General features: G+C 37.0%; 1 protein-coding gene across 1 annotated transcript in view; it reads left to right on the top strand.

Moving 5' to 3' along the window:
• KLHL4 (kelch like family member 4) overlaps nucleotides 1-13,587 on the top strand; it is a 123,988-nt gene that overhangs the window by 96,975 nt on the left and 13,426 nt on the right. The window contains exon 9 of the mRNA XM_055564628.1: nucleotides 2,665-2,877. Coding sequence (XP_055420603.1) covers nucleotides 2,665-2,877 — 213 coding nt within the window. The remainder of the gene's footprint in view (nucleotides 1-2,664; nucleotides 2,878-13,587) is intronic.

Here is a 13,587-nt window from a genome sequence, read left to right as displayed (position 1 = left end):
GATGAGGGTGAAAGAGGAGAGTGAAAAACTGGCTTAAAACTCAGCATTTAAAGAATGAAGATCATGGCATCTGATCCCATCACTTCATGGCAAGTAGGTGAGGAAAAAATGGAAACAGTGACAAACTTCATTTTGGGGGGCTCCAAAGTCACTATGGATGGTGACTGCAGCCACGAAGTTAAAAGAAACTTGCTCCTTGAAAGGAAAGCTATGACACAACTAGACAGCATATTAAAAAACAGAGACATCATTTTGCTGACAAAGATCTGTATAGTCAAAGCTATGGTTTTTCCATTAATCATATACGGTTGTGAGAGCTGGTACATAAAAAAGGCTGAGTGCCAAAGAATTGATGCTTTTGAACTGTGGGGCTGGAGAAGAGTGTCCTTTGGACATCAAGGAGATCCAACCAGGCCTAAAAGAAATCAACCCTGAATACCCACTGGAAGAACTGATGCTGAAGCTGAAACTCCAATACTTTGGCCACCTGATGTGAAGAGCCGGCTCACTGGAAAAGACCCTGATGCTGGGAAAGATTGAAGGCAGGAGGAGAAGGGAATGACAGAGGAGGAGATGGTTGGATGGTATCAGTGGCTCAATGGACATGAGTTTGAGTGGACTCCAGGAGATAGTGAAGGACAGGGAAGCCTGGTGTACTACAGTCCATAGAGTCACAAAGAGTAGGCCACAAAAGAGTTGAACAACAATAACAAATTAAAAACACTGCTAATCCACCCATGGTGGATTCATATTAATGTATGGCAAAACCAGTACAATATTGTAAAGTAATTAGCCTCCAATTAAAATAAATTTATATTAAAAAATAAATACATATAAAAAAATTGGCATTTTAAAATTTATGAGAAATGTTATAGATAATATATCTTCCTAGAAAAAAAATCTGGTTTTTAGGTTTTATCCTATTCCTGTAGTTATTTGTTAAATTAATATATTCTTAGTTACAAATTTTTTTACACTAAATAAAATAGTTCACTAAAGCAATAGAGAGTTTAATGCTAGGCAATTAAATCTAGCTAAAATTGTAAGGTTCCTGGATTTGGGTTTTGGAAAGATCTTACCATCTTTAAAAATGTTCAGCTTTATTGTGGTTTAGTAGACAAATACTACCAATGCTTTTGTTATCTCTTTCCTTTCTCTGTAGTTTATTTCCCATATAAACCTTTAATCTATTATATGAAAGAAACTTTCAAAAAAATTATGAAGCAGGTAAGCTTGGGGTAAGGTAGACTTTAACAAATGCCTTCACAAATTCAGGCCTTTCACTATAAAATCCTGAGGGAGTAGAATGCCGGGGTCCAGCCGCGGCTGATCCAGGGTATTCGAAGTGGGGACGGCGTCGGCGACCTATTTAATTATTAATTCATCAAAGATATAAAGAGTAATAGAATGAGGATAGCTCAGTAGGAAAATTTGGTGGAGAAAAGAGGTTGAGTAGCTTGGTTTACGCGGGAGACAAATAAAACTTCAAGACAAGAAGTTTGCACCACTTACGTAGGCCACAGGCGTCCTTCTGTTCTCCCAAAGGAGAGGAGACACTGAGGCCTCCCGGGTCGGATTTTAGAAGCCCGGGCATAATTAGTAAGCATGGCGGGTTCCGTGCTCCAGATGGAGACTCAGCCAGAGTGAGAGAGAGAGCAACATGGGGAGACCAGTCTTTCGAGGAACTGATCCCAATTCTTTATTTTCCAGAGTCTGTTTTTATACACTGAGATGTTATACAAAAGTCATGTGGGGACAGTAGTCCTGACTTTTATTAAAGTCAGGTGCTTCACACAAATGTATACAGAAGTCTTAGGTGTGTTACATCATCTTCTGGCCAGGGGGGCCTGCTGACAATTTATGACCCTCTCCTTGTGACAGCGGTCAGTCAACCAGGACACTTATTTATCCAGGAGTGATTATTCTTAAAACAGATGCCACCCAAATAAAGTTACATTCCTATAGGGTGAGGGTGCAGTGGGTTTTAGTTAAGGAAAGAATTTACTTAGCCTAAGGTCTAACGTGATTAATATCAAAGGTTAATACTTATTTCTTCTATATATTCATTAATGTGTGTAAGGGCAGGGGACTTAGCAAAAAACATTGGCTCAACAAATGAAAAACCCTTCACCAATACAATTTCTAATCAGCCCATTATACTTATAGTTTTCTAACTTTTCTAAGGAACCTGTTTTTAGAAGGTTTAAAGCATCTCGTGCCTCTCATGGTTGGGAAGCTGTGAGCAATCACATGTGGCCAGACAAGCCTGTCAGGCAGGCTAGGGAACCTTCAGAGGAGTTTGTAGGTTGAAACACTCCTATCATGCCCAGGAATTATTATTAACTGGAGATCTAAATTAACTCCTTCTCCGAAAGCGGTGGTGGGGGACAGCCCCCCATAAAGTCAGAGGTGTAGGGGAGAGTGCAAAGTAGTAAAGTAGGCAGGCTCTGGTTATGGGGGAGGATTTCCAGGGGGACTCCTGAGGTTCGATCCTGCCTTTGCGTATGTCGAGCCTCCTTCCTCATGACCTTTGCCATGGGCGGAGTGCCTCACACTGGCCCCCAACAGTAGAATACACAGTTCAATGCTGTGTGCGGTGTATTTTCACTTTCATTCTATGCACAAATATACACACACACAAACATACTTCTGTCTTTATTCTAGGCTATATGCTATTGGTGGACGTGATGGAAGTTCCTGCCTTAAATCTATGGAATATTTTGACCCACACACTAACAGGTGGAGTTTGTGTGCTCCAATGTCCAAAAGACGTGGAGGTGTAGGAGTTGCAACATACAATGGATTCTTATATGTGGTTGGGGGTCATGATGCCCCTGCTTCTAACCATTGCTCCAGACTTTCTGCCTGTGTTGAACGGTAAAATATTTTTATTTATTCATTATTTATTCCATTATTTGTTTTTTTCAGAAATGAGAAGGATTTTTAAGCTGCCAAAAAGTAGTCTTCCAAATAAGTGTTAATTCTTTCAGAGGTTTAATTTTTTTAAAAACTTTATCCTCACTCCTAGGCTCAAAATATTTTGAAGTAATCTTGCATATGCATTCCAGATTCATCATGAGAAGTGTATGAAAAGAATACATTGTTTTATCATTTAATAGTCACTCTATAAAGTGAGACAGAAGTAAGAATAAATGTATTTTTATTACAACCTATATCACTCAACTATTCAGTGGCTCAAATCACAACTTCACTGTTTCAAAAATTGAATCAGTTCTCTAAGGGTAAAGGCTTCAGTTCAGTTCAGTTCAGTCACTCAGTCATGTCCGACTCTTTGCAACCCCATGAATTGCAGCATGCCAGGCCTCCCTGTCCATCACCAACTCCAAGACTTATCACTGCAAAATAAACAGAAAAAAAATCCCAAAGAGAGGTGTTTATAATGTTCTGAACAATGACTGTATTGCATTAAGTATTTAATTCCTCACAGGTAGCTTCTTTGAATGGGAGACATTAATCTGGATGAACAAAGTGTGCTACATTTTTTGTCAGTCATATTACTTTGTAGCTTTATCACTCATGTTCTATTCCTAAACTGGGAAGATCCCTTAGAGAAGGGAATGGCTATCCACCCCAGTATTCTTGCCTGGAAAATTCCATGGACAAAGGAGACTGGCAGGCTACAGTTCACTGGATCACAAAGTCAGACACGACTGAGCAACTAACATTTTCACTTTTCCCTTTCAAGATAGAATGCACGCACACACAAACACTATATATGTGTGTGTATATATATACACACACATATATACATATGTATAAAGTGAAGTGAAGTCACTCAGTAATGTTCGACTCTTTGTGACCCCATAGACTGTAGCCTACCACGCTCCTCTGTCCATGAGGTTTTCCAAGCAAGAGCACTGGAGTAGGTTGGCATTTCTTTCTCCAGAGAATCTTCCTGACCCAGGGATCGAACCCAGGTCTCCTACATTGTAGGCAGATGCTTTACTGTCTGAGCCACCAGGGAAGTCCTATATATATGTATATATACACACAAACATAGCAGTTGATAATAGCCTAAGTCCAAGTGACAAATTTTCAGTCAGTTAAGTTATCAGAATTCAGAAGACAGATCAGTATGGATGGCATCTTTCAAGAGAAATTCATGAACCAGGTAGAATGTGAACTTTGTAGGCATAAAAAAAGAATGGAGAGAATTTCAGGTCTAGGAAAAAACACAACCCAAACCATGAAAGTAAAGGAGAAAGCTTCACAGATATGAGCAGAGACATTAAACTTAAAGGTATTTGGAAGAGCAATTAAAAATTCAATTACATACCAGATTTTTGATAGCCAGAAATATCAAGATGAAAACTTTTGGATTTTATCTTGCAGACAAAAGGGTAATTAAATTTTGGAGAAATGGAATATTGCAATGAAAAATAGTTTGGAGAAAATTGATTTAACAGTCATATATAGGATAAAATGTAGGCAGAAAAGACTAAAGGAAAGCATACAAATACTATTATTTTTCTTCTGAAAGGCATAATTGATAGTGATAATACTTTGTTTCTTACAAGGAATAATTGATTTTTGGTAGTTCCCCCCCCCCCTTAAGTTTAATCCTAAATGATTAGCTCCCTGCTACTCAGTGTATATCTGGAATGCTTTTCAAGAGATTGGTTCCTAACAGATGCAAACAAATTTTAAGAATTATGCAAAACATAAAGAAGGTCAATTACTGTATCAAATGTTCAGTTCAGTTCAGTCACTCAGCCATGTACCACTCTTTGAGACCCCATGGACTGCAGCATGCCAAGCTTCCCTGTCCATCACCAACTCCTGGAGCTTGCTCAACCTCAGGTCCATGGAATTGGTGATGCCATCCAACCATCGTATTCTCTGTTATCCCCTTCTCCTCCTACCTTCAATCTTTCCCAGCATTAGGGTCTTTTCCAATGAGTCAGTTCTTCACATCAGGTAGCCAAAGTATTGGATATTATAGTTAAATATATGTGGGCTTTCCTGGTGGCTCAGAAGATAAAGTGTCTGCCTGCAATGTGGGAGACCTGGGTTCGATCCCTGGGTCAGGAAGATCCCCTGGAGAAGGAAATGGCAACCCACTGGAGTACTGTTGCCTGGAAAATTCCACGGATAGAGGAACCTGTTAGGCTACAGTTCATGGCATCGCAAAGAGTCAGACATGACTGAGTGACTCAAATGAGTCAGTTCTTCATATCTGGCAGCCAAAGTATTGGATATTATAGTTAGATATATGTAAAAGGGAGCTTTTTCATATCAGTTTTCTCCAGAGTTAGCGAAGTAATAATTGATCACCTGTTCATTACGCCAGATTATTTTTTTAGTTTGGAAAATATATATAACATAAAATTTATCATTTTAAGCATTTTTAAGTGCACAGTTCAATATCATTAAGTACATTCACATTGTTGTGAAACATTATCATCATCCACCTCCAGAACTTTTTTCACTTCCTCAGATTGAAACTCTATCCTCATTAAACAATAAATCCCCATTCCTTCCTCACCTCAGTCCCTGGCAACCACCTTTTTACTTTTTCTATGAATTTCATAATTCTAGGTACCTAATAAAAGTGGAGTCATAAATAATCCTTTTGTGTCTGGCTTATTTTACTGAGCCTTATAATTCTTCAAGTTTCATAGAAGTTATAGCATTTATCTGAATTTCCTTTCCTTTTGAAAGCTGAAAAATATGACATTATATGTACATACCACATCATTTTCTTTATCCACTCATTCATCAATTTACAATTGGGGTTGCTTCACTTTTTGACTACTATGAGAAATGCTGCTAGAATATAGGTGTACAGATATCTGTTTGAACCTCTGCTTTCAATTATTTTGGGTATACATAGAAGTAGAGTTTCTTTATCATGAATTCTATTTTTAAATGTTTAAGGAACCTCCATACTGTTTTCCATTGAAGCTGTACTATTTTATATTCCCACCAGCAAAGCAAAAGGAATTCAATTACTGTACATCCTCACCAGCACTGATTTGTTTTTCATAGCTATCCCAATGGATTTGAAGTGGTATCTCTTTGTGTTTGTGATTTAGGTTTCTCTATTGGTTAGCTTTGTTGAGCATCTTAATGTGTGCTATTAGTCATTTGTACATCTTCTTTATAGAAATGTCTATTGCAGTTCTTTGCCCATTTTTATTTGGGTTGTTTGTCTTTTTGCTGTCAAGTTATAGGAGTTCCTTATATATTCTGTATATTAACCTCTAGTCAGATATGTGATTTGCACATCATTACTTTCATTCCATGGGTTGCTTTTGCACTCTGATAATAGCACCCTTTGATATGCAAATGTTTTTTAATATTGAATCCAATTTTTCTCCATAGTTTGTGCTTTTGGGGTCATATCCAAAAGATCTTTGCCAAATTCAATGTCATAAAACATTTCCCCTATGTTTTCTTATAAGAGTTCCATAGTTCTAGCTCTTATGTTCAGGCCTTTGATCCATTTGAGTTAATTTTTGTATATGGAATAAGGTAAAAATACAACTTCATTATTTTACAGGTGGATATCCATTTTTCCTATGAATATTTGTTGAAAAGACTGTCCTTTCCTCATTGAATGGTCTTGGCCTCATTCACAAAAATTATTTTACAATGTATGTGAAGGTATATTTCTGGCTCTGTATTCTATATCGTTTGTAATTACATCTGTCACTGTGCCAGCACCAGACTCTTTATTATTGTAGCTTTCTAGTAAGTTTTGAAATCAAGAAGTATTAAACCTCAATATTTGTTCATCTTTTTTCAAAATTATTTTGGCTGCTCTGAATCCCCAAGATTCGATATAGGTTTATAATGGATATCTCTATTCCTGCAAAAAAAAGTTGTTGGGGTTTTCATAGACATTGCATAGATTCCGTAGATCACTTTGGTGATATTGACATCTTAATAATATTGTGTCTGCTAACCCAGGAACATGAGATATTTTTCTCCCTCATGGTATCTTCTTTAATTTCTTCTGTTCCAGTGTGTTTGAATTTTATTTCTCTATGTTGAATAGAAGTGGTGAAAATTCCTATTATTGTCTTGTTCTTGATCTCAGAGAGAAAGCCTTCAGTCTTTCCTCATTGAGTATGATAGATCTGGGTTTTCTATATCTGGCCTTTATTATGTTAAGTTGGTTTTATTCTGTTCCTACTTTGGTTACTGCTTTTATCATTAAAAGATGATTGAAAGTATTCTGTTACATACTTTTTGTGCATTAGGTGAGAGAATATGTGTTTTTTTCTCTTCTTTCTGCCAGTGTAGTGTATTCAGTTCAGTTCAGTTTTGTCCAGTGGCTCAGTCGTGTCTGACTCTTTGTGACCCCATGGACTGAAGCACGCCAGGCTTCCCTGTCCATCACCAACTCCAGGAGCTTGCTCAAACTCAGGTCCATCGAGTTGGTGATGCCATCCAACCATCTCATCCTCTGTTGTTCCCTTGTCCTCCTGCCTTCAATCTTTCACAACATTAGGGTCTTTTGCAATGAGTCAGCTCTTCGCATCAGGTGGCCAAAGTATTGGAGTTTCAGCTTCAGCATCAGTCCTTCCAATAAATATTAAGGACTGCTTTCCTTTAGGATTGACTGGTTTGATCTCCTTGCAGTCCAAGGGACTCTCAAGAGTCTTCTCCAACACGACAGTTCAAAAGCCTCAGTTGTTCAGCTCTCAGCTTTTTTTATGGTCCAACTCTCATATCCATAGATGACTACTGGAAAAACCATAGCTTTAACTAGATGGAATTCTGTTGGCAAAGTAATGTCTCTGCCCTTTAATATGTTGTCTAGGTTTGTCATAGCTTTTCTTCCAAGGAGCAAGCATATTTTAATTTCATGGCTGCAGTCACCATCTGCAGTGATTTTGGAGCCCCAAAAAAAATAAAGTCTCTTGCTGTTTCCATTGTTTCACCATCTATTTGCCATGAAGTGATAGGGCCAGATGCCATGATCTTAATTTTTTGAATGTTGAGTTTTAAGCCAACATTTTCACTCTCCTCTTTCACTTTCATCAAGAAGCTCTTTAGTTCTTCAATTTCTGCCATAAGGGTAGTGTCAGCTGCCTATCTGAGGTTATTGATACTTCTCCAGGCAGTCTTGATTCCAGCTTGTGTTTCATCCAACCTGGCATTTTGCATAATGTACTCTGCATATAAGTTAAATAAGCAGGGTGACAATATACAGCCTTGATGTACTCCTTTCCCAATTTGGAACCAGGCCCTTGTTCCATGACCATTTCTAACTGCTGCTTCTTGATCTGCATACCAATTTCTCAGGAGGCAAGTAAGGTGGTCTGGTATTCCCATCTCTTGAAGAATTTTCCATGGTATGTTGTGATCTACACAGTCAAAGGCTTTGGTGTAGTCAATAAAGCAGAAATAGATGTTTTTCTGAAACTCTCTTGCTTTTTCTATGATCCAATGGATGTTGGCAATTTGATCTCTTGTTCTTCTGCCTTTTCCAAAACCAGCTTGAACATCTGGAAGTTCTTGGTTCATGTATAGTATATAGTGTATTACTTGGATTGATTTTTGTATGATAACCCATTGTTTCATTCCAGGAAGAAATCCCACTTTATTATGATATATAATCATATTAATAATCTGATGAATTCAATTTGCTAGTATTATGTTGAAAATTTTTGCATTCAGTATTTATTAGGAATATCGGTGTGTAGTTTTTTTTATAGTGTCTTTGTGTGGTTTTTGTTACTTCTTCAATATTTTGAAAGGTTTTGAGAACGATTAGTGTTAATTCTTCTCTAAATATATGAGAAAATTCACCAGTGAAGCCATCTGACCTTTGTCTTTTTTTTTTGTTGTGAGATTTTTCACTACAGTTGATCCTAAGGCAACATCAGTATGAACAGCACAAATCCACTTGTGTGGACTTTTGTTTTTTTTTTTTCAATAAATATGTACTACAGTACTACTGGGCTCAATGAAGTACAGGCTGGAATCAAGATTGCTGGGAGAAGTATCAACAACCTCAGATATGCAGATGACATCATCCTTATGCCAGAAAGTGAAGAGGAACTAAAGAGCCTGTTAATGAAGGTGAAATAGGAATGTGAAAAATCTGACTTAAAACTCAACATTCAAAAAACTAAGATCATGGCATCCGGTCCTACCAGTTTATGGCAAACAGATGGTCAAACAATGGAAACAGTGAGAGACTTTATTTTCTTGGACTCCAAAATCACTGCAGATGGTGACTGCAACTATGAAATTAAAAGATGCTTGCTCCTTGGTAGAAAAGTTATGACATGCCTCTTAAAAAGGCATATAACATGGCATATTAAAAAGCAGAGATATCACTTTGCCAACAAAGGTCTGTATAGTCAATGCTATGATTTTTCCAAAGGTCATGTATGGGTGTGAGTGTTGGGCCATATAGAAGGCTAAGCACTGAAGAACTGATGCTTTCAAACTGTTGTGCTGGAGAAGACTCTTGAGAGTCCCATGGACTGCAAGGAGAACAAACCAATTAATCCTAAAGGAAATCAGTCCTGAATATTCATTGGAAGGACTGATGATGAACCTGAAGTTCCAATGCTTTGGCCACCTGATGTGAAGCACCAACTCATTGGAAAAGACCCTGATGCTGGGAAAGATTGAAGGCAGGAGGAGAACGGGACAGCAGAGGAAAAGATTGTTGGATGGCATCACTGACTCAGTGGACATGACTTTGAGCAAGGTCCAGGAAATGGTGAAAGACTGCCAAGCCTTGCATACTGCATTCCATGGTATGGCAAAGTCAGACATGACTGAGCAACTGAAAAACAACTGTTCTATAGTAAATATATGCTACAATCTATAGTTGGTTGAATCCACTGATACAGAACCATGGATATGGAGGGATGACTGTAAAGTTTTACACAAACTTTCAACTGTACAGGGATCCTCTATCACTACACTGTTCAAGGATCAACTGTAATTTGTTAGGAAACCTTTGATTTCCTTACAATTATAGGTTTATAATGGTTTAATCTTGATGAGTTGTGAGTTTCTAGAAATGTGTCCATTTCATCAAGGTTAAACAAATTGTTAGTGAACAATTTTTCATAGTACTTTTATCATCTTCTCTTTTTCATAAAAGCAGTATTAATTTCCACTTCATTTGATTTTATATGTGTTTTGTCCTTTTCTCAAACTCAATCTACCTAAAGGTTTATCAATTTCGATATTTTGCAGAACCAACTCTTGGTTTCATTGTTTTTTTTTTTTTTTTTTCTATTGTCTTTATATCTTTGTATTACTTATTTATGCTATAACCTCTATTATTTCCTACCTTATGCTAACTTTGGGTTTAGTTACTCTTCCTTTTCAAAGTGTAAAGTTAGGTTTTTTATTTGCAATTTTTTTTTCCTTTCATATGTAAACCTTTACAGTTATAGACACCTATCATTGTTTTCTTTGCATTCCATAAGACACTTGTGAGTCATGTTTTCATTTTCACTTGCTTCAAGATATTTTCTAATTTCCCTTATAATGTATTCTTTGACTTGTTGTTTAAATGTGTATTCTTTCACTTCTATCTATGTGTGGACATATCACTTTTCCTTCTGTTGTTGATTTAGAGTTTCATTCCACTGTGAAAAGACTGCATATTTTCAGTCTTTTGAATTTATTAAGACTTGTTTTATGGCCTAAAATACGCTTTATCTTGGATAATGTTTCTTACTTGCTCATGAAAAATGTATCTTCTGAGTTTTAGAGGAGTAGGTCCAATTGGCCTATAATTGTTCATCTTTCATGTACTTACTGATCTTCTGTCTAGTTTATTCTATTCATTATTGTAAGTGGGGAATTGAATTCTACTAGTACTATAGAACCATATCTTCTTGATCTTCCCCACCTCCTCTTCCTTCCTTTCTTCTTCTTCTCTTTCTGTTTCCACTTCTTCTCCTAGAATGTGTGTATTAACTCACTTGATGTCATCTCAGAATGTCCTTAGACTTAGTTCACTTTTCTTCATTCTTTTTCCTCCTCAGACTTGATCATTTTCAAAAGACTTGTCTTCAAGGTCACTTATTCTTCCTTCTGCTTGCTCAAGACTCCAATTAAACCTTCTAGTAAGGTTTTAAATTCAGTCATTTCATCTTTCAGAGCCAGAATTTCTATTTTTTCTTCTTTATAAGGTATTTCCTCTGTTGACATTCTTATTTTGTTCATTTATCATTTTCCTGTTTCCTTTAGTTCTTTGCCTGTTTTTCTTTTTGCTTTTTGAGAATATATGACAGTTCTCTTAATATCTTTCTCTAGTAAGCAGATGCCTATATTTTTAACAAAAGTGGCTCTGGAGGTTTATTTTGTTCTTTTGAGTAATATTCATTTTCCTATGTATTTGTATGTTTTGGGATGTTTGTTGAAAACTGGATATTTTTAAATATCCTTGCCGATTGGCTCCATACATAGGAAGACTGTCACTAATTAATCACTAATTATGTTCTGTGCTTGAGATCAACCTAGCTTTAAGACTTGAGGTCTTCTCAGATCTTCACTAAATTCGTCTTTTTCCTGGGTGTGTGTGTGTCATTCTCTGTATACATGGCTGCTTTTAAATGCCTTACTTTTCTTTAAAAAAAAATGTTTATTTTAATTGGAGGATAATTACTTTACAATATTGTATTGGTTTTGCCATACATCTTTCTTTCTTTTTTTTTTTTAAATTTTATTTTATTTTTAAACCTCAAACACTGTATTAGTTTTGCCAAACATCAAAACAAATCTGCCACAGGTATACATGTGTTCCCCATCCTGAACCTCCTCCCTCCTCCCTCCCCACACCATCCCTCTAGGTGGTCCCAGTGCACCAGCCCCAAGCATCCAGTATCGTGCATCAAACCTGGACTGGCAACTCATTTCATACATGATATTTTATATGTTTCAATGCCATTCTCCCAAATCTTCCCACCCTCTCCCTCTCCAACAGAGTCCATAAGACTGTTCTGTACATCAGTGTCTCTTTTGCTGTCTCGTACAGAGGGTTATTGTTACCATCTTTCTAAATTCCATATATATGCGTTAGTATACTGTATTGGTGTTTTTCTTTCTGGCTTACTTCCCTCTGTATAATAGGCTCCAGTTTCATCCACCTCATTAGAACTGATTCAAATGTGTTCTTTTTAATGGCTGAGTAGTACTCCATTGTGTATATGTACCACAGCTTTCTTATCCATTCATCTGCTGATGGACTTCTAGGTTGCTTCCATGTCCTGGCTATTATAAACAGTGCTGCGATGAACATTGGGGTACATGAGTCTCTTTCCCTTCTGGTTTCCTCAGTGTGCATGCCCAGCAGTGGGATTGCTGGATCATAAGGCAGTTCTATTTCCAGTTTTTTAAGGAATCTCCACACTGTTCTCCATAGTGGCTGTACTAGTTTGCATTCCCACCAACAGTGCAAGAGGGTTCCTTTTTCTCCACACCCTCTCCAGCATTTATTGCTTGTAGACTTTTGGATCGCAGCCATTCTGACTGGTGTGAAATGGTACCTCATAGTGGTTTTGATTTGCATTTCTCTGATAATGAGTGATGTTGAGCATCTTTTCATGTGTTTGTTAGCCATCTGCCATACATCTTTCTTAAGAGTCTTGGCCCTGCTGTCTTTCAGGGCCTTAGCTTTCTATTGGAACAATCAGCAGTTTTGTAGTATCAGTAATCTCTTTTCTAAGTTTTCAGTGCATCTGTAATCTCCCTGCAATTTTCACGAACTATGTGCACTACTTCTCATGGCTTTTCCTAGCCTGATATCTGAACTATGCCACATTAGACTGTCTGAGCTCTGAGCTAGGTAACACAGAAAATAACCTCTTTGGGAACAATTGAGATGGGTTAGATTGTAGATTATTAGCTTTGCTCTTCTTTCCCTGATTCAGGAAAAGGAACTGAAGGAGCTGGGGCTGAGCTACTGCTTTCTCCATTCCAAACCATGTCTTTCTAGGAGGGAGTGGGGTAACAGCAAGTAAGAATTTCACAAAATTGCCTACTTCTTTTTCTTAAATGAGCATGGAATTTATTTCTTTGGATCTTGACTGGTTTCCAAAACTGCTGCAAAGTTATCTGGGCCAGTTTCTGTTGGTTTATTCCATAACTTTTTGTGCTAGAATAAGATACTAGAACTTACTAGCCTACTGTCTTGCTGGTATTACTCCCTAGTTATGCAAGATTGAAAACAAAATAAAAAAAAAAAAAAACACATGAAAATCACCTTGAGTTGGTTGTATATTTAAAAAGTAGAGCTGAACTTGTTCTTCCCTTTACATAAATGTCTAGAAGCACAATAATGAAATTATATGCAATTACAAATGGAAAGGACCTTGAAAATCTAGTATATTCCTGTCATCTTACAGAAGTGGAAGTTGAAATCCTCTATGGTTAACTGACAAATAGTGGCTAAAGGATTTTTTTTTTCATATAAGTGGAGTTTGTAAAAGATTGGAAACCTGTCATATTTGACTTTCCAATTTATTATAAAACCAGAAGTTCACTATAGTACACTCAGTACTATTGGTAGGATTAAATGTCAATATTTCCTGTTTTATTAATACAGAATTTCATTGTGTATACCAAATTCTAAGCATTTAC

Source organism: Bubalus kerabau, chromosome X (assembly GCF_029407905.1).
Source record: "Bubalus kerabau isolate K-KA32 ecotype Philippines breed swamp buffalo chromosome X, PCC_UOA_SB_1v2, whole genome shotgun sequence".
Classification (NCBI taxonomy): domain Eukaryota; kingdom Metazoa; phylum Chordata; class Mammalia; order Artiodactyla; family Bovidae; genus Bubalus; species Bubalus kerabau.
This window is presented reverse-complemented; position numbering and strand designations above follow the sequence as displayed.